We start from the raw sequence: 26,585 nt of genomic DNA, 5'->3' as shown, positions 1-26,585 counted from the left end.
AATTTTAGAAATTTTCATATAATACGAAAATATTTTAATAAACTATTTAAAGGATTAACTATTACTATTTTTCCAAATTATTTAGGTTCAATCTATCTTGAAATGAGAAATTTTGCAATTTTTTTTCAGAGTTTGTTAAAAATGTATATTCTAAAATTGTATGTATCTTGAAAAACTCTTTTATAAATAAATAACAATACAAAATACAATATTAGTTAAAGTAAAAACTATATTGCTTTATAAAGTCATATATAACATTTGAACATATACATATATACATATGTAGATACTTATGTATTTGTTTTACAGGAATTGAATGTTTGTTATTGTCAAGTGTATGTGATTTGGAAGTATACATCCCCCTTATTTTAACTAAACAAGTTTTTTTTAATTATATTTCATTCTCTGTACTTCTCTTTGCAACTTATAAACAACGATTCATTTGATTGCTCCATTCTCAATAGTATCTCTTGTTCACTCGCAACTGCAACTTGCCACCTTCGTAGTTGCTCTTGCAAGTAAATGCCTACGTACTTTCTGCTATTGAAGTTGATGGGACTTAATTTTTCTGTTTCGATTTCAGTTCGTTTTTAGTCTGCGTTGTGACTAGTTTTCCTTGAATCGTAAGAACGTTTCCTTCCGTTCTTGTTTGGCAAATATGTAAAAAATTAAGAAGTTTTCTTCCAATTGGGTTCGAGTCCTTCCGGAGAAAGAAATAAGCCGATACGGGAAAAATAAAAGTAAATATTACTAATTAAATGTGTTAAAAAGTCATTTACTGAGGGCGGAATGTGCATTACATCTTAAAGCATACACCCAACACACATATGTACATATGTATATATATGTATATGTGAAGTTATATTAAAGTCCACATATGAAAAAACATTTGTGCATGTATCAGAATACATATCAGATATTGCAAATGATTTAGCAAATAACTTCAAGTAACCTGAATAAAGGAGGCCGGAGTATCGCAACGACAAAACCAATACAACAGCTAAAAAGCCAAGAACCGGTTTTCAACGTTACATATAAATACGTGTATATACACGTAAAAATTCTCCGATGGCCAGATTCCGACAGTAAGTCTAAGCAAAAACAAAACCAATAACTATTGGAGCAGTACAAAACCTGCAAAAGCAATAGCAAAATGAAATCAGTAAATGACTGAACCAGGGCAAGAAGAGGTAAAATATAATAGGAATAGTATTTTTATAATCATAAGTGTCGCTTCGTTTCTAAGCAAATCTTTTCTAGCTTTATAGACGGGTTTTTCATTACGTTACATTGCAGCTTCCTTCCTATTAATTACAAAACGTTTATCACGTTTTTCTCTAATGTTGAAAAATATTTCATTAGGTATTGAGAGATATGATTTTATAAAACGATAACAGGCCACTAATATTTATTTTAGTACCTAATTGGGTCAGGTTGTCGAAATAGAACATGCCTCCTTAATATTTAAATTTGAAGACAATTTTTAATATTTCCAATGCATTTTTAATTATCTATGGTTTTGTATTCTTTTACAGAACTTCAAATTCTCTTCTAATAATGAAAGATCTGACATCAAACTACGTAGGAAAGGAATACCACATCAAAATGTAATAAAAATAAATAGTGCAAAATTACAGAATACGTTCATATGTATACCATACATATGTATGTATATAAATGTTATAAACTATTTGAAGTGTAAGTGCCAGTGCATATACCGCGTCGTTCGTATTAGAAAAACCACGCCAGACATAAAGTTTAGTAAAAACCATGTCGATTTTCAAGTGAACCGAAAAGCATCCTGCTTTAGAAACCAAACTAAAGTCGCGAAACAATGTGTTTAGTGTGGAAACACCTTAAGTCATTATTAATGTCAAACAAAAAGGTGAAAATCATAATAATACATACACATACAAGTTTCTAAAATTTATAAACATAAGCGCATACATACATATGTATATACGCATGCATATTTATACTCGTTAAATTCGACAAAAATTTATAAAAAAGTGAAGTGAAAAATGTACATCGGAAGCTAGAATTGCTAAATCGAAACAACGAAATAAAAGTCAAAGCAAGCTAAAAAACGACAGCAATACAATATATCCTAAATTTATTTGCTCTTCAATATTCTAGGCTAACCGTTGTTGAGCTCATCGCGAATAAAGTGAAGTGCTTGTTGGTGTGAGCTAAATATATTTCTCGCTAACAATTGTGACTCTCTCGTATCACACACGTTAATTATACATATATCTCTGTTCATTATTTCCTTTTCTATTTAAAATTTTGTATGTTTACGGACTCCTTGTGTCAATTTGTCCCTTATGATGGGTGGCTTCGTCCGCTCTCATAAGATGGTGAACTTAAAATGATGTATGTATGTATACAGGCGAGTGAGAGGATTTTGATAGCGAAGCTCAAAAAAGCAAATATACGAAAGTATCTGCATATAATATACACACATCCCACAAGGAACCGAACAGAATCAACGATTTTTCGCCTCCAACGATCGGCTTTCCACTGAGACCGTGTTCGTTGTAATTTTACATGCAGTGATTCTCTTCCGCATTAGACATTAAAATTGCCCAAGGATACAATAACATAAAAGTGGTAAGGAAACCAACAAGCTAATATTAAGCTATATAACATTGTAACTATATACTTATGTATATGTATCGTTGGTGTATAAACGTCTATTTGGGATAATGTAGGTGTGTCTGAAAAGGTCAGTATCCTACATCCTACTTATTTTTCACTATCCCAATCGTAGCATTAATTTATTGGCAGTACTGCAACGGCGTTGTAGCAAATTTAATCATATAAAATCCCAAAAATGTAACAAAATGTTTAACGTTTAAGAACGTATTTATAAATATTACGAAATGTCAAAATTGGGGTTTGATCAGTGAATACGATATAAAATATATACATATATCTAACATGGCTATGTTGTGTAAGATAGGGAACATTCGAAACTGCATTTTCTATTTCTTATTAATCAATATTTTTCAGTTAAACTGCTCGACCAATTTATGCAACAAGCGGTACCGTTTGCTAGTTTTCATCTGGTGAAATTATCAGAATAAAAGTTTTAATGTGTACCTAGTGCTAAGTAAAAAATTGCTACTTGGTGTAAATAATCGTATACCACAAATTTTATCATTTAGATTGTGGGGTAGTATATGGGGCAGTAGTTTTACTTTTGACGAATATATTTCGGGCACAGGGGCAGAAATTAAGTATTTGTCTCGTGTGGCACCAAACAATTAACCAGCGCACTTATTACTCTAAACTGAACTGGCAGTTTTAACTAACGCACATTCTACTCTCATTATAGAATTGAATTATAATGCTATTACATATGTACTTACGAACGTATTATTAATTTTAGATTTATGTATCTTTTTGTTTCAAAACAGTATGTTTCTTTATTATTTCTCGATTGATTCTCTAATATTATAGTTTATAGAAAGGTACTATTTATATAATAATTTTCTAGCCCATAACTAACTTTTGTCTTGTCAAAAGTGTGCTCAGTAATATACAAAAGGTCCGAATAAAATTACTCGATCCACATTTAAGAAATAAATTCGCAAAAAAGTTTTTTTTACCTTGTAACCCAAACCCCTCCCTTAATACAAAGGGTCACTGTAAGGTGGAGATTTTGAGGTTTTCCTTAAATGGTGGCAGGATACATATGTATCTCATAAACTACTAAAGTTATATTGTAAATATTTCACACGCCTTTAAGTCTTACAAATAGGGAGAATATGTAATGATTGAGTGTTGAATATGAGATTCATCATTTTTTTCCCAATGCGCAATTTTTAAGGCGAAGATTAAAAAATATGATTAAACGGTTGTATGCGAGATATGTAATAAGTTGTCGGATCTAAGTCTTAAATTTCATTCAGATATCTCAAAACTGACGAACTCATTTTTATGATCCCCAAAGAACTTTGCTTTAAAAATCGTTGCTTTCAAACCAGGTTTAGACCTATAGTTTCTTAACCAAAGTTGTTCAAAATTATCCGTAGAATATTCCCCGTTTTTTTAGCTCCGCGTAAATCGACCCGCTCTAATACATATATTTGTGAACATCTCATTTTATGCTGCTAAAGTATATGAACATGTTTTCGTAAAGTTAGTAATATACTTGTAATATTTATTCACAAACATAAATATGTGCTTATTTAGGACTTTTCTTACAAAAACTCATATATGTAATAATAATAGACCATTAATTAATTATGTGATTAAGTCACGTAATAAAAAGAATTCAGTTGTTTGTGGTATTGTGGAAAAGCTTTGGAAGAAAATATCAGTGAAACATTTACTACTTTCAAGGTGATTTCGTGTCAAGCAACAATTTCTTACTTCGAGGTCTGTTTTACTAGTTGTGATACCAACATACTGTTAAGATAGCACAGTTTATTCTAATAGAATAAACCGAATTATATATGTATTGTACTTACCTATGCACATGTACTTGTATTTATTAACGAATTAATAAATGAGTACTGATACGCGTTTTTGGCTCTGTGAAATCTATTTAAAATATTCAATTACTGTTAGAATATGTTTTAATGTACTGTAATACATATGCGTATTTACGATTAGTTAGCGTTAAAATCTTTTAAAGACTTGATTATTGGGGTGCTCTTTTTATACTCTCGCAACAAAGTTGCTAAGGAGAGTATTATAGTTTTGTTCACATAACGGTTGTTTGTAAGTTCTAAAACTAAAAAAGTCAGATATAGGGTTATATATACCAAAGTGATCAGGGTGACGAGTAGAGTTGAAATCCGGATGTCTGTCTGTCCGTCCGTCCGTGCAAGCTGTAACTTGAGTAAAAATTGAGATATCATGATGAAACTTGGTGCACGTTTCTTGGCTCCATAAGAAGGTTAAATTCGAAGATGGGCAAAATCGGCCAACTGCCACGCCCACAAAATGGCGAAAACCGAAAACCTATAAAGTGTCATAACTAAGCCATAAATAAAGATATTAAAGTGAAATTTGGCACAAAAGGATCGCATTAGGGAGAGGCATATTAGGACGTATTTTTTTGGAAAAGTGGGCGTGGCTCCGCCCCCTACTAAGTTTTTTGTACATATCTCGGAAACTACTATAGCCATGTCAACCAAACTCTGTAGATTCGTCCTTCAGGCATTTCCATATACAGTTAAAAAATGGAAGAAATCGGATAATAACCACGCCCACCTCCCATACAAAGGTTATGTTGTTATTATAATGAAATCTCGATTATCACTTTATCATGCGAGAGTATAAAATGTTCGGTGACACCCGAACTTAGCCCTTCCTTACTTGTTACCTATAATTCATATTGAAGACAATACATTACTATAAAGAACGAATTTTCATCTACAGAGCTTTTATCTTTTCATATATATTGGCTAGTGACCAAAAAACGACCATTTCCATACAAACAGCAATTTAACAAGTAAGAAAGGTCTGAATTCGAGTGTAGCCGAAAACTTTATACTCTAGAAAGATTATCACCATATCTTTTCTATCTACGGCATTATGTATGAAATTTTAATTAAAGAGTATTGCATCCCTTATTTACAATCACACGCAAGAAGATACATTACGCATTATTAAAAAGTATAAAGTCAGCCGGATGCTCCAAAATATTTATATTACGAATTTGAAGGTTAAAGCCCTCTATATACTTATGCACATTTGACCATTTAAAGGGCGGGGTCCCAACTTTTTAAAAAATGTTTAGCCCACAAGTTCCCCTCTCTACTGCGATCTCATATGCCAAATCACAGTTTTTTTTCTTAATTTAGTGCTTAATTATGACACTTAATAGGCTTTCATGTAAGGACATTTTGTGAAAGTGGCTGTGGTTTGATTACACTCTTCTACAATACCAGCCCTCCTCGGGTGCCAAAGAACATATGAAAGTACGTACCCAGTTTCATCAAGATATCTCAATTTTTACTCAAGTTATCGCTTGCATGGACAGGGGATGGGCAGACAGTCAGCCGGATTTCAACTCGTCTCGTTAGACTGATCATTTACATACATATATAACTACATATCTATTTCGATTAGTTTTGGTTTAGGTGAAATATACAACCGTTAGGTGAACAAAACTCGTACTCTGCGCAAACTGTCGCGGGAGCATAAAAAACAGAATTTTAAGAAGAATAAATTCTAAAGTGGAGTGTTCAGATACACGGATTTGGAAGTTGATGAATATTATGTAAACGAATAGTTATATGCATATAATCTTTAAGAAATGTCTTGGGTCCCTTATACCCTATAGTATATAGTATATATAGTTAAAAAAGGCATATTCAGGTAGTAAAATAAATTCAGCTGCTAACATTGATTTACAAATATGATATGTAGTTTCTGTTCTCTATTTTTATTACGCCCGCACGCAGAAAGGAAACAAGCAAATCTTCATTGCGACAAGCACGCATACTTTAATCTGTTCGCCCAGATACCGGACTGGTTCCTCTTTTCAACGAGCACAGTTATACAATGAGCACGACCAAATGTACTAAAACACATTTGGAGTTCCAGAAGTGTACTTTTCAGCATTTTATTACTTTGTCGGCCACAGCTACATGACTGATGTATTTTTTATTGAGAAAAGCAAATTACATTCCAACGTTACTTTGCTCTCATAAAATAATACAATACATACATACATTTATCCCTATTTACTTCCATTTTCAATTTATTGAACTAAACAAATGCACTAGCTCTGTCAGCTGTTTTTAAAAATCTCTTTTCAAAAGTTGTTCTTTGTTGACTTGTCTATTATCAATACCAAATACATCTGGTTTAAATGACACCAACTTAGGTGCATGTGTTTCTACAAAATTTTGCTTACGAAAAAATGCTGTCATAAGCTCCTACGGTCGTAGCTCACGTTTCAAGTTGTCATAAACATTTTATTTTCAATTTTGTATTACGAATTCCAAATTACTTTTTTCACAATTCCTATAGAAAATATGTATGTTTGTTTTTAAAAATAAATATCCTATGTATTTCTCAATAGTTTCATGATGATCAAACATACTTACATTCACATTTATAACACATAGTTGCACAAAAAAAAAAACCGTAATAACTTTTTTTTAATCAATGCATTATATTTTTTTAATTGAACAGCAATTTTTATTTCATTTTATATAATTAATTGTTTTGAAAGATTATACATATATACATTATACATATATAATGGACTGCTTCAATTCAGTCAGATTTCTGGGATTCAGTCAGATTTCTTGCTTGACATAACCAAAAAATTATGGGACAGTCAAGTCAGATGACCTTGGGGGCCAGCAGAAAGTGGAGTTTCATGATATTAATTTGTTTTCAAATTTTCGTTGGACCTCCGTAATAACCGATCTGGCTATGTGTGCAGTTGCTATATTTTGCTCTCTATTTAACGGTGCTCACTGACAGTTACTGTTACAGCGTTTTCTTCTAAAAAGTATGGCCGACAATAACGTTTAGATCAAAATTGACCTCATCAGAGATAAAAAGAAAGCAATTTATCAAGTTAGTGCCTTCTTCGACCATTTCAATAACGTTTTAGTAAAATTTCAGGCGTTTTAACCGGCTTGATTTTGATGTTTGTACGGAAAAGGTTTAAGTCATCATGAATTATCCGTTGTAATTCTGAACTCCAAGTTGCACCGATAAGTTGGAAGTCGAAACTTTTGGATTTGTCTGGATTGACGATGCAACAGCCGTGGTTGTTTCTTGAACACGAACATACAGACCTCGATGGTACGGTCTTCTTGCGATACTTCCAGATTCGTCAAACATATTTAATAACCTCATAATGGTCTCTTTACTCGAGGAGTGCACTGACGCACTGCAAAGCCTGGTACCGCAGCACTATCTACACCCTCTTTTTAGTATCCCAAGCTTTAATTTTTAAAAGATTTAAATAATAACCTACCAAATAATAAAAGTAAGTCCCTTGCTCACTCAGAAAAAAGTTATTACGGTTTGTTTTTGTAGCACGTGCGCCACCCCGTATTAGTATGGATGTGAATTCCGAAATTCATGACAACACCAGATATATGTATGTAATACAATCGTCTATATAACATTATATTTTTTTAAGCCTGTGGTTACAGAATACGAATATATACCACGACCTTGTTGTTCTCATTATCTTTCGTCCGCTACTACATTCATAATGAGAATGAGGTTGAAATCGAGATGATCACTTTACGTACGCTTCCACACAATTTTTTTAGAAATAATAATTATTATTAATCTTATTAAATATAGTATTTACGAGTTTCTTCATTTCATATTTAGTCAATAGCCAATTAAATGAAAGACGGAGTTTTGATATAGAAGTCAATATATGTATGTACATATATATTGACTATTTTTGATATCGCTATCATACATACATACATCCTTTTATGGACTATATCCGTCGTGAGCTCAAGCGTTTAAACTTTTGTGCATTTTAAACTGCTCTACTTCTGCTGCTTTTCTTTGTATTTATGACTAAAATTTGAAAAATTTATTTTGGTTTATGCATATTAATTTAATTTAAGTTCTTGAAAGCGTTTCAATTTATAAATTTTTCGATATTTACATATGTATGCTTTTGTGTATGTATATGCTCATCAATACAAATGGATGTAGAAAGTAAAAAAATCAACGCTATGATTTGCGTAACGAAGATATTTATGATTTTGAATTATAGATCATTTACAACTTAACTAATCACAAATTATATCAAAACACTGACGACCTAATATACTATTTCCGCCGACTGATTGCAATTTAGGAAATAAACACCAAGCCTCCCTAGGGTACATACTATATTATTCATACCAATTTACATACTAGAGGGGCAGTTAGGACAAAAACCCAAACCTACTATGTTGTGAAATGTTGAAATGTTAGATAGTAAAGCTTCATCAAGCATGTTTCACATTTTAATAGGCGCCCCGTTTCAAAAAATTTGAAAAAAATACCGCATGGTGTTTTTCTTTTTTAAAGTGTAGTTAAAACAAAATTAAACTAATCAATTGTTGTCTAATACTTACATTTATAAGAAAATCGTGTTGGCTTTCCACATGCACTTATGTATCTATGAATGTACCACATGTACAAATATCTACATACATACATATATGCATGTATCTGCACATGAATACTCGCAAGTGGTTGTGCAAATGAAATAAATTTCAAGCAAATTTGATTATCACTAAATTGTTTAGCCTTATATGTGTGAACATAGTACATATCAATTTATATACCGATGTATTCATATTTATACACAGTGTCATCGTCATTTGCGCCAATTTTAAATGAACACAGACTCGTAAAAAATACTCAATTGGTGCTGATTATACACATAAATAATTGAGGTACAGCAATGCAAATAACGTAGGTGCTTGAAATTTTTTACACAATAGTTTATCAGACCACAGTGAATGAGGTGTGCGGACCTCAATTCCTCACCATACAAAAAGGCGAACATATTTAATATATAATATTTATTAATTTTGTATAACCCAGAACTTAATCTTCAGGAAGAAAACTCGTTTTCAATTGTCACATGAAGTACTAGACGTAAAGACCACCTTTCTACAGTCAAAGACTACATGTTGTAAAAATCGAAATACTAAACGGATTTTTACTAATAAACCATTTTCTTTTAGTATGTGCTATATATTGCAAATGTACATATGTATATGTATCATATCAACGAGTACTGACAAGGCAAACATTTAAAAACAAATTGCTCATTTCGAAACTCTTACTGCTTTTACTTTAAGGTCGAATCTATGCCACTCCATTAACGAGTGGATGCACTTACAAAGTTAAAGACCTTTGTATAAGCGCAAACCTCGTTTTCAATCTACCATACGGCACATTTCGATGCTGTGCCAACGTCTTTAACAGTATGTATTTTCTTCATTTCTTTTCTGATGTTGCAGCAGACGGTTGTGGTATAGAAAAAGCCGTCATTTTTGAGAAACAAAAATTAGTTGGTAAAATTTTAGTTTGAATGAAAAAACAAGAATTCCTATGTTAAATGTATGGGAACCTAAAAAAATAGCGACCCCTTAGAGTTAAGCTACAGCGCCTGGCTTGAGGGAGGATTTTTTGTTTGTCAATTACTAACATTTGAGCGGGTAAGAGTTGAAAAAAAAAATCCAAAAATTTTTTTGAAGCACCCTAGTGAACATATACGCGAAATAATCGATATTTTTTTTATTTAAAAGTGCATATATTGCATTAAATGAACACCATGAAAATAGATCCATGCAAATGGGAGTGTTTTCATAGTTAGAAATTTGAATTTATTGACAAGTTTTATAAATTGTTATAAGATCATTAACGTTTTAAATTCCAAACTTTTGTTGTAGTTAGTTAATACATACGAGTACATAAATACTCGAAAACATTTTTAAGGTAAGAAAATACATATAAACGTATTGCCACTCAAAGTTATACGTTATATTTATTTCAGATAAACCATATTACATCTCTGGTTTTTATATACATACATATTAAGTAAATATCAAAAAAAAAAAAATGATGGTAGAAATTCAACAGGTAATTTTAAAATGTTATAAAGAACAAATTTAATAATGATAATTAATAATTAAAGTGAACAAATTATCAATGAAAACGCAAAGATAACTATAACGTTGATTTATAAAAATAGCAGCAATCGCATGAAAATTCGGCGTCACATCTCTATAAAATGTGCTTCTGTTTTAATAGCTAATTTCAACCTTAATCATACGTTATTTTAGCAAGACCTAGTTATAGAATAAGTTCTTTTATTTTGAACTATGTATGTAAGTATGTTACTAATTAATTTAAATACCATTAAAATAAAATAATTTATATATTTTTCACCTTTAAGTTAATAAATCCACAATATTTAACAACATATTTTTATCTTTCAGATCCTTCAATCCATTGTGAATGAAAAGGCCGCTACAACGAAATATCTTTTTTAATAATAATCATAAGCAACAAATGTTTAAATATATTAACAAAACAACTGATTCAGCATAAAAGCCAAATCCACAGTTTGATATTTTTAAACCCAGAAAGGTTAAGGAGAATAATAGTTATTTCTTTTAAAAATTTGTTCAAACTACATTCAAAATTACCGCCTATCACCCACCCACACCAAAAGTCAAACAAAACCCGGCCAATATGGACTCCGGTCCAGGGCCGGGGTTTGACGATGAACCACCACCAGAGCCTCGAGATGGGTGGCTACTGGTGCGGGTTCATGTGCCCGAACTAAACGTCTTTAAATGTCTCCAGTTTCCGTCAGATCGTTTAGTTTGGGATGTAAAACAGCAGGTGCTCTCCTCGTTGCCAAAGGTAAGTCCTTAAAGTCGAATAAAATAATTAGAAAGCTACTTTTTAACCCGAGATATGTATACATTTTTTATTAAATTTACATATATACAGAAATTTACGTATTCATTTGAATGTGTTGGCAAAACAAAGTGGTCTATTCCATAACATAATAAAATATTTCTGAAAGCCATTTTTTAAATTTATTAAAACAACATTTTTCCAATTTAAAGAATGAATAGGTATTAAAAAAATACTATAGTAAATTAATGTAGATAAGTACATCTAGTACAATCAATATGAAAATTAAGTAACTAGTGCTTTGTATCATTGCCTAACATATTTTTTAGCTTCAAATGTTTTGCACACTCAACTCAAGTACAAATCGAAGATATACAAATCTTTATTGAAATTTACTGAAAGCAGATTTAAAATAAATCTAAATTGGGAATTATTTTTCATAATAGATATGTTCTTGACTTGAGAGAGTTCGAATTTTGCTTCTTTAATTTATGTGAACTTTGCCTTTCTCTTCTTATTATGATTTTTATCAATATGCTTTTATTGCCAAATAAATACCTACTAATCAACGTACACAAATACTTATAATATACCTACATACATTTGTGCAATGAGTGATCTCGCAACACAACTACTGACATGTGAACGTCCACCTCACGAAATGATCGCACTACAACAACATACATATATTAATATACAACACTGGATTAACTTTCCATATTATGTTTTTCGCTAAAAATTCCATAGGTGGCCTTTTGGTTTAAGGTTGGTGTTGAATGTTCATTATTTTGCATGCTAAAACTAACTTGTGTTGCTCAACTGTTATTGAATTACAAACTAAGAAATGTATTTGTTAAGGTTATATTAAAATTTTAAATACTTTATATTATATCTTTTACCACTTGCACACAGGAACTTAAGGAGAGTTTTAATTATGGACTTTTCAGTCCACCTTCAAATGGCAAAGCCGGGAAATTTCTTGATGAAGAGCGGCGTTTAGGTGATTATCCGTTTAATGGACCTGTCGGCTATTTAGAGGTGATTTAAAGTTCTCCAACATATTCAAGTACAATATTTAAATTGCATGTCTTTCGTATACTATTGCTAGCTTAAATATAAGAGACGTGTTTACAAAATGCTGAATTTGGATGAAAGACAATTGAAGGCATTACACACACGCGCAAACTTACGACGATTTCTTGAATGCATACATGCTGGACATGTAGACAAGATTGCAAAAATGTGTTCCAAAGGCTTAGATCCGAATTTTCATTGCCCAGAAAGTGGAGAGACCCCACTAACTGTTGCCACTGGAGCTAAAAAACCAAATAAATTACTGATAGCATTAGTTAATGGCGGTGCTTTACTTGACTATCGCACCAAAGACGGTACTACAGCTCTACATAAAGCCGTTGAAAAGGACTCTCTGGAAGCTGTAACGTAAGTTTACAGAACATATTTCTTTCCATTCAATATAGGTAAAATAAATAATTTTTTTTTCGTTCTATAAGAACCCTACTAGAATTAGGTGCATCACCTAATTACAAGGATGGGCGAGGTATAACACCTCTCTATTTATCAATAGCCCGTAAGTGCGATCCAAAGGTAACAGAGAGCTTGCTGCATGATCACGCCACATTAGGTATACAAGACACTCAAGGTTGGAACGAGGTTCATCAGGTTAGTATCTTATTATTAAGTTTTTAAGCCGTAAATTAAAATGTATCTACGAAGAATGTACCATACACATCGGGTTCTGGTAAAATATTGTAACTAAATAATATTTTGTTAATATAAGATAAAACACAGAAAAGTATAACAAACACTTTCCACTTAAAGAAAGGTTTAGCTCGGGCTAATCTCTTGCCTCTGCTTCTCCAAGAACAGTTCAAAGAAGGATTTCACATGTAATTGTGATAAGGACGAAGACCGGCTTGATTTACACTAAAGCACTAAATTTCAACACATAAACTTACCAGTTCCAAGACATAAACCTTGAATGAATCATATCAAAATGTAGCTTTCTTTGTTATTTTAAATTAAATTACAAAACTATCCTATATTTAGCTTTCCTGTAAATATATTTTATTTATTTAGAACATTGCTGAAATATCTTTCAATTATTAAGTGGTGATGGTGTAGATTATTATAATTTTAGGACTACCTTATTGACTATTTTGTTATTATATACATACTTATATTACTATATAAAAATTAGTAACATCTTTAAATGCTTTTACTTATAACTAAACTATATTTAATTCTTATTTTTCTGGCTTGAACTTAAACTACATTAATAATATACATATTTGTATTCGTATTTTGAACGTATACAAATAAAAACTATGGAATAATGGTAGGCTTGTCGGCATGGTCTTGTACACCATTTGGAACATTTATTGTTTTATGGTGCGGACATGGATGGCCGTAACGCTTCCGGTAACACACCATTGCATGTATGCGCTGTTAACAATCAAGAGGCTTGTGCAAGAATGCTTTTGTTTCGTGGTGCACAGCGGTCTGCTCTCAATTATGCCAATCAAACTCCCTATCAGGTACATATTTATCTAATCTTTGCTTTATAAGGTTAACAACAAACGCAATTAAAATGGGTAAAAAAAACTCTAGAACTTTCCATCTAAAAATAATTTAAAAGTCAATTATATGGATCAAGTTACAGATTGAATCTGTCTAATCCTTAATGATTTTATTGTCTTTATAGGTGAATTTTCAAAAGCTATATGTACATACCATCATCTTTAAATAGATGCTTCTCTTTTATCCACGAATTTTCATCGTATTACTAGATAAATCGAGATATATTGTTTTTATGCACTTCACTAAATATTCTTTTCAGTAAATATGAAAAGTTAAACAATGCAAATGAAATGTATTTTTATGCAGAGTTTTGGATGTCCATTTGAACAAAGTATTACGTTAGGCATATATCGAAAGTTCTAGAGTTATTTTTGGCGTATATCTATACAGATATTCTGAAGAATGTATGTATGTATTTATTTTAAATATTGTTAAAAATATTACAAATTGTAGCGGCTTTCTTTTTTTCTGAACTTGCAGCAGATTACTAACAAATAATGAAATAATACGCAAAATCCTTTATTAAAATTCTATATATGTATATATTTCTATTAAGGTTGCCGTAATTGCCGGAAATATGGACCTCGCCGAAATTATACAGAATTTTAAACCTGATGATGTAGGTGAGTAATAACCTGAATTTAATTTAAAACATTTTTGTTGGCTTCCATACACAAAAAATGGTACATACGTATGTAAATATGTGCATATCACAATCATATGTATGGTTAGTAGTTATATTCGCTTATTAAATTGTTTTCTCCCATGATAAAATATTGCATGAAAATGCACAAGTCTACAAGCCATATGTCGGAATGTGTTGAAATTCATACATCCATTTTCTATCACAATAATTTTCGAGGCAAAAATAATAAAATATGCACTACTACCAGAAATAACCCTACTCGCGATGTCCATATCAATCATCCACTTTACTCTAATTATTTTAAAAGTTGTACAATTTACAAGCATCATATTTGCATGTACCTAATATACATATATACTCGTACATATATGAAACATGCCTTTATATATATTTCTTTCACACTGATTTTTGTTTTTATTATATATATGCACAGAGTTACGCTTTTTATAGCAGTTTTCTAAAATTTTCCGTTAATTATGAATTATCCGTTTATATCTATAAAATTATAATATAAATTTACATGAATTTTAAGAGTTGGGAGAGCGCTTAGCAAGACCTAAGCTCGGTTCTAGAATCGGTTCTCTTCAAACTATGATAAGCACATGAAAAAGGAAAAAATATTTAATTAAAGCAAGCTATTAGAAAATAACGAAGTTAAAGCGGAGATTCTTATAAAATCCATCAGCCGTTCGTAGGTAGTTTAAATTTATACTCGTACCGTTCATCATAGTCAGACATCGTTAAGGCGTCCACTACAAACGGCAAAACCTCTAATAAAGATGTAATAAATGTCAATTATACCTTCACATCTGGAACAAAGAAAAAACGTTAAAATATAAAATCCATCATGTTTTAAATAATTAATTTCTCTATAGAATTCTATGTTGACTCTAAAATTGCGCGCAACATTTTACATTTTTATGTTTGTACTGTTATTATTTCCTAAATACCTACAAATAGTATCAGTTGTTATATTAAAAAAATATCACACTTTTCGTTTTAAAAAGTTTTTAATATTTGTTGGTAATTACATGGTTTTAATACATATCGTCCTCTTTTTACGAAGTTATCATATCTACACAAATAAAATTTTACTGGAGAGGTTTTTTTTTATAACTTGTAAAGGAATATTTTAAATTTAGAAATTATTCTTCATTGGATTTATTTAAAATATCAATATTTCCTAAATTTAAAACAATCAATCACATAATATTTAATTGGAAAAGATTTTTAGATGCAGCATTTTTTTAGGCAAATAAAATTTAATTAATTTTTGGTTTTAATGTTTGCATTATCATAACATCTATAATTTCGAAAAGCTAAGTCGTTCTTTCAAGTGTAACATTTTCAAGCTTGTTTAGTTTAATTTTTCTGGGATTGACCTCATACCAAGATGGCGGAAGGTGACCGACACAATAAGCAATACCAAAACACTTCACACCCATTTATGCGGTCAAAAGGAATTTTCTAATAAACAATGAACTAGGGACAACTAATAAAAATATTTTCTGTTCTCTACCAGTTTTACTTTCTCTATGTTTTTTAATAATAATTTTGTTGACCTAACGATTGTTTATATTTGGTTATAAGTACCAAAATAATAAGGTGAATGAGGAGGTTGGTATTATAGATAGGCATAATCGGTACATTGCCACAACCACTAACTGCCATTAAGCGAAAACCTATGTCAACCGAACCGGGGACGAATCCTTTTGACATCTCCTCAGAGTTAAAATTGGTGAAATAGCATTGTATGTAGTCACTCCCACCATATAAAGGTTATATTGTAGTATGCTACTAAATGCATGACAACTCCCTAAATAAATACACCTAAAGCCTTAAATATCATAACCAAGCCAGTGCAGAAGCGCTTCATAGGACATTTCACGTCTAAAAATTGTCAAAATCGGATCATAACAAATAATGTAAATAGTGACTATCTCTAAGATATAACAATGAAACTAAGAAAATGTCTGTAGTCTGTAGTAGAATTTCAAACATCCGGTTATTTTAACAAAATTAAGCTCATCATATCATATACTTGTAATAATGAATATAATATACTTTAATGTCGAAAATGTCTGAAATCGATAAACGATTTACTCCAACTCTCATATATTGTGGTGGTGGAAAAAGTCTTTTCGTAGTTTGTCAATAGATGTCGTTGCTGTCGTATGTCGCCAGTACTACCAATGCCATTATGCCATACCATATAGTGTTGGAAAAGTGAGATTTTAAGCTTCATTTTACCAAAAAAAATCGGGGAAGTTGAAAAAGGTTACAGTTGTTGAGTGAATATGATGAAGAAATTCGCTATATTTTAAAATTTAAAAAGGGAAGCCACCAATTAAATTTGTGAAATTTACGGAGACGATGCTGTATCAGTTCGTGTAGCACTGGTTTGCTCGCTTCCCTTCTGGAAATTTCGAAATTTCGATTTAGACTGATGGAATAATGTCTCTAGCGGAAAAATGGCAAAAATTATTCGACCAAAATGGTACATATTTGTTTATTTACTTATTATTATAAATATAAAAAATAGGTTAAACTTTGATTAGAAATACGAAAAGACTTTTTAACTACCCAAAGTAATGAAACTTAATGAGATACCAAATGTGATTGTTGTTCATTCGCGGTTTCGAGTAATAATGACTTCTTTCCCAACATTTTGATGCACTTGTTGCATGTAGCTACGAATATAATAGTATTGTTCACCTAACGGTTGTTCGGGATGATTAGACGAGTTGAAATCCGGGTGACTGTCTGGCCGTCCGTCTGCCGGTCTGTGAAAGCAATAACTTATACCCAAAAAGTGTAAAAATGGGATCAAAACTTTTCAAGTCCTCAGATAGCGAAAATGTGTATCAAAGTTCCTATTGCGAACTTTTTAATGACAATATATTATATTATAGCAGAAGCCTTTCTTAAAACTAGTACGTCTGTATGGTGAAAAGTAGGTTGAATCGGATCATTATTTTCTTTAGCCACCACATACCTAACAGAATAATTTGTGCACTTCCAGTTGATTTTATATCGCATACATAAGTATATCGGCCAACATTTGAATTCTCTCAATGAAACTGTGGGGGCGTATTTTTTCTATAACGGTACATCTTTGTGCCTAAAATAGATAAACTCGGGTGAAAACTTGCCCTATTTTCCTGGATTTGATCCTGGCAAGTTGCAAGAGTATGAAATGTTCGGTTACACCCTGACTTAGCCAATCCTTACTTATTTTATATACGGTGTTGGGAAACCTGAACCTTTTTGCCCGGCATTGATCCTTGCATATCGCGAGAATGTTAAATTTTCTTTTACAACCGAACTTAGGCATTTCTTACTTGCTTAGCTTATAGCTTACAATTTATAATTAATAAGTATTTACATACATATAAGCAGAATACAGTGTGAAAAGAAATTAGTAAAGGACCTAAAATGTAACTACGTGCATAATAGTATGTGAAAAAACATAACAAGAAGTAAATAACTCCCACCACATTCCTTAGTTCCATTTCGCGGACAACCTCGGTATAATCCAAAACGTCGGTCAGCTGTGGGCTGGCCAGGTGGCAGCTGCCAAAGTAGTTGCGCTGGCAGCCTGATGGGCACGTTGCCACGGAACAGCACATGTTTTCATAATGGACCACCGTCACCTTGTCCATCCGAGCATATTCCTTATAGCTCGGCTAGTTCAAGTCTCTCCGAAGGATCGTCAGGACATCGCTCACATGAAGATGACATCAGCATTGTAACAGGTATTGAATATTATTTTCTAAACTTTATTTTTCATTGTTTCGTCATGACTTTATTTTCTTGCTTTACATATATTTTTCATTATTTTCTACATATCAATTACATAAGTACATTTGCACATTTAATTATGTGATATGCATATACGATCGTATGTATATGTAGTCATCTAGATGTGGAGAAAGATCATACCTCATAGGTCCAATATTACATTAATAAAATTCACTTTTTTAATAAGGAATACACTTTTTGTTAGTATTTTAAACATTTTCTATTCTTACAAAAGTCATTAGTTTTTGAGGAAATCCGTCTGACTTGTTTTAATTTAATTATGCACAAATAATAAAAAACAAAATAAAAGAATATACATATAACTAAAATGTACAAACTATGTAAATAGTTAGTATAAACAAAGAGAAAAATGCTTTGAATCTATTTGTATATAGAATTCTTCTCCTCGTTCCCTCACAATTTGAGAGGGCTTTAGTATTCAATGAGATCGGTTTTTGATTAAATACGCTTTCAGTCATCATTGTACATTTTTTATGTAACGTCAGATATACATACATATGTATGATTGTTGTTTTCAATTCCCATTTTTTATTTAAGTTTAGTTTGAAAAACACCAAACCAAAAGAATGATAATGACTAAAAATTCTAACATAATTTGTAATTTTATTAAGTATTTAGTTAGTTTTCCGTTTAGCTCTCAAACTATGCTGCATGCATTTGCAATTAGAGGAAACTTCCCCTGTAAAATTAATTATTAAAATGGTCTGATTATGAAAATAAATTACAATTACTTATAACGTATTGTATTACTTATTTATGAAATTTAAGTAATACAAGCATTCCAACACTTAATCCAACTTCCCATACACTTGTTACAAACATCGGCTTGGATAATATTCAGTGAATTTTAATGATTTTTTCGCTTATGGTCCATTTTTGGAACGCTGAATATGCAGTTCTCAACTACGCTACCAAGCATCTTTACTGTCTAGCATTGACATGCTTCATGTCCAAAACACTTGAACTGCCATCGAGGTAAACGCTTCCGTAGATTCCACATTATTCCTCAGAAACACAACATTTCAAACAACCTCGTTGTTAATTGTTTTCTATTTTAAAATTCGCCAGGTAAGCTCGCTCTAATTAACATAATTGATCTCTTCTTCACAACATAAAAAAGGTATACCAAAAGAAGAAAAAAATATCGAGTCCGCTTCCGCGCGCAGGTGAAATGTACCAATCCAAGTCAATGTTGATCAAATGGTATTTAGATTTTATATCTTTGCTGAATGGTTGGTCTCCGTAATGATATTGTCCGACTAGTCGAGATTTCAAAAAATTTAAGTCACTTCCGAACGGATGATGTATTTTGGTGAGAGCATAATTTCGCTGAGAAAGAAAGTCGGAAGTCGTTGTTATCATGTAAATACTTTCGCAATATTATGCACAAGAATAAAAAACACATATGTATGTATGTTATCCAAATTAGATTGTTTTTAATGTGTATCAGCAATCCCATTTACATATGCAATAGAAAGTCGAGCATGAGTATAACTACCACTAATTAAAGAAAAAAATATGGCGGAATAGAAAGAAATCATTTACAAAATAATAATTACTCTAAATAAATATGACAATGAGAACAACGTTTATCTAACATGTACTCACGTAAGTATTCTTGAACACTCATGCATATTAAGGATATAGATATATTTTTCTTAATTTTTTTGATATGTTTGAACTTCTTCTTTAAGTTCATATTGTAATATTTCAATAGCATGGGTATGTTTTTTTATCTATTATTACGATGTCAGGTACCATTATCATGCAACGGAGAGTTGCATATAAGCAATTTAGTATAACAGCAGGATTAGTTATCATTACACCGGTATTTTTGTTAATGTTTACGGCGTTCAGACAATAAAGACATTCTTTATTTTTGTTAATAATAAGTTTTAGGGGGAAAGAAAGAAAACTACTAAAAATTTAGAATTAATATAAATATGCAATAGCGTACCAGGGCGCTAAACTTAATATGATTGTTAATGTTAAAACATTCAGAAGTGAACTACAAACAAAGAATTATGTTTCTCATACTACACATTTTTTTTGCCCATATTTAGACAAATCACTTGGTGACACTAGTGATTTAATCAGCGATTCATCTGGTGTTGGTACCAATTCAGATTCTGCTGCATGCTCAATCGGACATCCCAGCACCACCGTGGTGTGCATGGAACCATACTCTGGTAATGCCCCAGGCCATATTTCGTTGCAGACAGGAGATGTTATTGAGGTGGTGGGGTCCACTGATTGTGGTCTCCTGGAAGGATACATACGTGGTTCAAACCAATCCGGGTTTTTCCCCGTCGATTGTGTACAGGAAGTAAGCTTACGCCAAAAGAACACAACGGCAGTCGCTATTATTAGTAGCAATACCAATAACACCGGCTGCCAGTCCCCTTATCTACCACACGCTTCAACCGGGGGTTCAGTAAATAACGTAGCGAACCCCCAAAGGTCACCTCAGCTCAGTATCAGCGGTAATGCAACTACTAATGCGGCTAATAACAGTGTTGATACGCTTTCACTCAACATTATTGCGCCAGGCCATACGCAGCACTCACCTTCTATGTCATTAAATAGCAACGGATCCGACTCAGTGATGAATGCCGGATACCACAACACTTTACATTTAGTTAGTCAATTCAGCAGCGCTACGGCTCCTCGATTGAAAAAGGCGTAAGTATATATATTGGTATTTTATAATTTGTACTTATACTAGTACAATGTTACGATTACGTTATTGAGTGATTGGGTTCTTTGCTAGATAATGTATTTATTTGACTTTGCTCTTGGGATATACATATATTTTTTATGGTATAATATTGCATTTTTAAAATATTCAATTCTTCTATTAACCAATTTCAGAGGTTTAAATGAACCGCGAACAATTATTCTACACAGAGCAAAACGTGGCTTTGGTTTCATATTACGTGGAGCTAAGGCTTCCTCACCACTAATGCAATTAAAACCAACAGAACGGTTTCCAGCGCTACAATACTTAGACGATGTGGATCCAGGAGGTGTGGCAGATATGGCAGGTTTACGTCCTGGAGATTTTCTCCTGGCCATCGGTAATGAAGATGTTCGAGCAGCTTCCCATGAGAAAGTCGTAGAAATGATACGTTCCGCTGGGGCGCTTGTATCTATGACTGTTATTTCCCCCCAATTCCCTAACCAAATGCAAGCTGGAGCACAATTCTTACCTAGCATTTATCAGTTATCAAGCGGACCGAACACACCCCAAGCATCGCATCGCCAATGTGCAACTTTACCGCGAAAAATGTCACTGGGTCCTGGGTCTACAGCTGGTAGCATCAGTGCTGGAAGTAGCGTAGTTAGTCGAATGCCAGCACCGATACCGCCACGCCGAGACCCAAAAACAACGCTAAGCGTTGGACGAGCAAGAGCGAAATCAATGGTGGCAGGTTTGGAAAATGGAGGGGAAAAGGATGACGGCGACGTACCACACACTAAATCTTCATCCGTCGAATCAATAATCACACCCACACCAACTCATCCAGGAACGCCAGTGCAGTTACGTACCGCTAGTATAAAGGCGAGACCAACATCCAGCCGCATAACTGCTGCAGAACTGGAGGAACTTTTCCAACGTCAACAGGGTGAATCAATGGATAATTCAAACAGCTACTCCACAATGATGACCACATCTCGATTTCAGTCTGGTACAGACAGTGGACCTGCTACTCCACCGCCAAATACCAATTCGCCGATGAAGGCGCCTTTAGTCTACGGTAGTGTTGCTGAAATGAAACGAAAGACAAAAATTAAAAATGGAACTATGCGTTGTAAACCATGCCCCATACCGTCGGTAGGCGGATCCAATGGTCATGACTTGAAACGTTTCCATTCAACTCCAGATTTAAATACGCATTTAAATGGATCAGTCTCAACTATTTGGGCAGCAGCAAACAAAGGACACCATTCGCAAGATGATGTTGCCACTCTTCATTCTTCTTTGCAACGTTTAAATGTTTTACCCCCGCCTACACACCCACCACCTCCACCACCGATTGGGCAAGTTATTAAAGTGGAGACTCGCAGCACATCGGAGTATGAATCGACGTTATCGTTGCAGCAAAAGTTAAAGAAGCGTGCCGAAAATGATGCCGTCACTTCGGCAGCCATTGATGGTATTCAATCGAGTTTCAATCCGTCAACAAATGCTAAAATATATGCCTCGCCACAGGAGTTACGAAATGTGATGGCATGGAAGTTACGACAATCTCAAGAGGTGTGTTCGAAAAATTTAAAAAATTTTACTAGTAAAAGTTCCTATAATACGTTCCATTCTTTATAGAACCGACAATCTCAAAATGACCAACAGCAACAGCACCAATCTCCGGCCCCAAATGCACAAGTAACTTCTTCGCCAAAGGCAGGATCAAATCCTTCTACACAAGCACAAAAGTCTAGTAGTCAATATGCACAACCAACAACTAGTCAGGTAATGTTGCAGCATCCGCAACTACTAGAGAAAACACATTATGATGCAGGTCAACAGAATGGCAACTTTGAAATCTGCACCACAAATAACAATAACAATATTGGAGCAGGTCACGCACCTCCAATACCAGAGCCAGATTATAGTTTTAGTGAGTCGGACGATGAGGATGAGAATTCTATTTTAGTCGCTAGAAATACTAAACTAAACGAAAAAATTACACTTGTAGACATTGTTGACACTAGTGGAAACAGTCAAGCAAGGTAAGCCACAAAATAATAAACATTAAACGTGTCATACTTGTTTTATAATTTATAATATAATTTTTTTATAATTTTATGATGTTGCTCTATTTTCATTATTACTTCTTTTTTCAGTGGGAGTAGCACTGGATCTACTTCAATTTCGCACTCGTTATCCGTTGATGAGATTCAACGCGTTCGCAGCAACTTGAAACAATCAAAATCATCACCAAACGGTTTTCTCAAAAGCGAAAATCCTCAAAGACCTGTAGCTGTAAGTGAAGCTGGTGCTCCAGGACAAAACCAATCAGCTGAAATAACTGCCGAAGATCAGAAAAATAATAATAAAAACAATGATCAGCCAGTTAATGAAGTGATCGGTGAGGAAGGTGATAATAGCTCGTCAGGTGTAAGTAGTGACCAAGAAGTCGCTGGCGCAAATGTGAAAGGAAATACTACCAGAACTACTGATACGATTAAGAAAAAACCGAATGTTACAATTATTGAAGACCCTAAAGCTAATATAAATGAAGAAACTCCAGGGTCCAAATTAGGAAAAGCAACAATTACACATTCAAATATAATCGGAGAAGACATTGCTACTAATTCACCATCAAATATTAGTATAATTTGTAAGACAAAGAGCTCTTTAACATTACCATCGTCCAGTGCTGCCGAAGTGGAAGTATTTTCAACATCTGTAGCAACAACGTTAAAAGAAAAAACTGAAGATACTCCCATAGCAGAAATTTCAAGCGCGTCGAAAATTCCAACACTCAATGTTGCCAACACTGCTGCTGTGTTTGAAGCTAAAGTAACGGCTACTACAGTGACCGTTAAACAAATGGTGCAACAGCAGCATGCTCCTGCAATACAACAACAGCAACAACATATATCGGCAACAAAAGTTAAATCATTAGTAATGCAAAGTCAACAAATGAGTGCGAATAAAAGTCATCAAAGCGTCAGTGGTCGGGTGGGGCATGTACAGTCACAGCTTCCTTCAAGTCAGACTATGCAACAGCAGTCATCAATTTTGCCTGTAAATATACCGCAACAACATTTGCATCCAAATCAGAAACTGCTCGCCACACAGCAACATATATTTTTGCAACAACAGCAGCAGCAGCAACAACAGCATCATCATCATCAGCAACAATTGCATCAACAGCATTTACAACAAATACTGAAAGCAAAAACAGCAGCCGCTGGTGTTACAGGTACAAATACCGCTGCTATTGTTACCAAACAACAACAACAGCTGCACAAAAAATCGCAACACGAAGGAAAAGATGCAAAATGTGAATCAGAGCATGAACAACGTTCTGAAGACGAAGGCGATTTGAGTCCGTCACCACCTGCGAAGGGATTCCAGCGTCACAATTCACTGACCCGAAAACAGGCAGCGGCCATTGCTATGCAACGCGCTAGCCGTAGTGCAGCTGTCTCTTTAATGCAGTTGCCACCACCCATTGAATCGGACAGCGACCCTTACGAGTTGAACTCCACTGGCGATAATAGTAACAGCAACAAACCGATTTTAAATGCCGCCATACCATCTAGTAGTGGCCGAACCATTCTATCTGTACCCATTAGTGCCGAAAATATAGTGCTAGCGCCACCACCACAATTTTGTGATTGTAATGACATCAAACATTCACCACAACAACAGCTAAATCACATTCAGTTAGCTCAGCAAAACAACCAACAACAATTGCACTACCCACACCAACAATATCAACTGCAAATACGTACACACATGCAAATCCAAGGTGGTGGGAGTAGCGCCATCGAAAATGCAAGCGGTACAGTTGCCATGAGCGGAGGCGTGGTAAATGTCGGTACAATGGGACGCATGCGTAACGTAGGTACAACTCCTAAAACACCACACCACCGATTACATTGAATACTAAAGCTACATAACATATACATATATACATACATATGTGCTTATGCAAACATGAGTAAATTGCATGCAGAATTAAAAATGACTACCCTATGCTGAAATATATCGTACATTTTTAAGCGTCGTGGATTACAAATTTCCTAGTTAAATATATGCAAATATTTATCAAGTCGATGGCCCCGAGCTACCTTTTCTTAACTGGTCGATAAACCTAGTTTATATTACTTTAAACAAAGCAAATGCAAAGAACTGAAAGAACTGTCTTAACAACTAACATACAATAAATGGAATTTCTTACTTTGTACTCAGTCAAGTTTGAAATTGAATTTTATTTCAAGCGCTGCAGATATACTCTACTTGCTTAGAGAGCAAAGTATTGTTATGAGCTTACTTTCAAAAATTAAATAAGCAATTTCAGTATTTTCAGATAAAAACTTTGAGTATTATTTTAAAAAAATTTTAACAATATTTTTCAACACTTTGTTTGAATTAAGTCATTAAAAACATAATTGCACATATTGAATTATAAAGTTACGATGTGCACAAATATAATAGATAAAATTAACCATGCATAATGAAATTAAGTTTATGGAAACATTTATAACAATTATAAAATATATTATGAGAATGAATAATTAAACTTAGTAAATTACAATAACCCTATGGAATAGAAAATCATATTAAATTAACACTACAAATAAATTTATATTTTAAAACATTTTAACGCACATAAACGCCATGATGATAAGAACCGCCAATCACTAAAAAACTGTGTGAAAAACACATTTTTAAGGCTGACAATTACAATAAAGTTAAGTATCACGTTTCAGTTCATAAAAACAAATACGTTTAATTACACTTATTTAAGTGGCTGCACACACATATGTTTTATCTTAAAACATACATATATAAAGATATATATGTATATTGAGAAGTATATAAATTAACCTATCAGGCAAACAGAGTTGCTTTCTGTTATGTACGGCGGTTGGTCGAATTATAAAATGAATAAAAACAAACTGAAACATTCACATTCTCTTCTTATGTAAATAGTGTTTACAATTCAATAATAATTATATCAATATAAGTACATCAATATTGTAAACTCTTAATTCTTCACAACAAAAATATGTAGTGCCCATACATCCGAACGAACAAAAAACGTCTAATTTATGATCCAACTTTTCTAGTGATTGTAGTGCACCGTGATTTTAACTACTTTAAACAGATTCTTACCAGATCACCAAACTGTGAACGGAATAGTAGGATCTTTTTTATATGTATACAGAGCATAAGCATATGTGTGCATTTTCCAGCGCAATCAATTTTTTCTGATGCATTATACAACTTTTAAAATTAGGGTCTTGTTTCTGGCGAAATGACACAAAGACGGATATTACGCATTTGTGCACCACCTTCACAGGTGCATTTCTTATAACCACTATACCTATAAATAATTTTATCTGAAAAAGTAACCGGCCAATAATTTACATTCAACAGAAAACGTTTTACCACGCGGCTTAACATTAT

General features: G+C 33.1%; 1 protein-coding gene across 24 annotated transcripts; it reads left to right on the top strand.

The window, feature by feature from the left end:
* The first annotated feature begins 577 nt into the window (after positions 1–577).
* Positions 578–26,084, top strand: LOC105228183 (protein shank). Of its 24 annotated transcripts, none has more exons than XM_049461295.1 (15): positions 578–829; positions 1,536–1,607; positions 2,390–2,610; positions 10,947–11,376; positions 12,121–12,138; positions 12,286–12,411; positions 12,482–12,813; positions 12,885–13,053; positions 13,734–13,928; positions 14,528–14,594; positions 18,124–18,372; positions 20,503–21,121; positions 21,311–22,697; positions 22,764–23,170; positions 23,285–26,084. In XM_049461295.1, the coding sequence occupies exons 4-15, from the start codon at positions 11,203–11,205 to the stop codon at positions 25,053–25,055; spliced, it is 5,514 nt and encodes a 1,837-aa protein (XP_049317252.1). In that variant the 5' UTR covers positions 578–829; positions 1,536–1,607; positions 2,390–2,610; positions 10,947–11,202; the 3' UTR covers positions 25,056–26,084. The 24 variants fall into 24 exon arrangements, with proteins under 24 accessions (XP_049317252.1, XP_049317250.1, XP_049317246.1 ...); XM_049461293.1 differs by having other exon boundaries at positions 2,355–2,610; XM_049461289.1 differs by having other exon boundaries at positions 2,137–2,610.
* The last annotated feature ends 501 nt before the right edge of the window (positions 26,085–26,585 follow it).

This window comes from Bactrocera dorsalis, unplaced genomic scaffold, assembly GCF_023373825.1.
Source record: "Bactrocera dorsalis isolate Fly_Bdor unplaced genomic scaffold, ASM2337382v1 BdCtg020, whole genome shotgun sequence".
Classification (NCBI taxonomy): Eukaryota; Metazoa; Arthropoda; class Insecta; order Diptera; family Tephritidae; genus Bactrocera; species Bactrocera dorsalis.
This window is presented reverse-complemented; position numbering and strand designations above follow the sequence as displayed.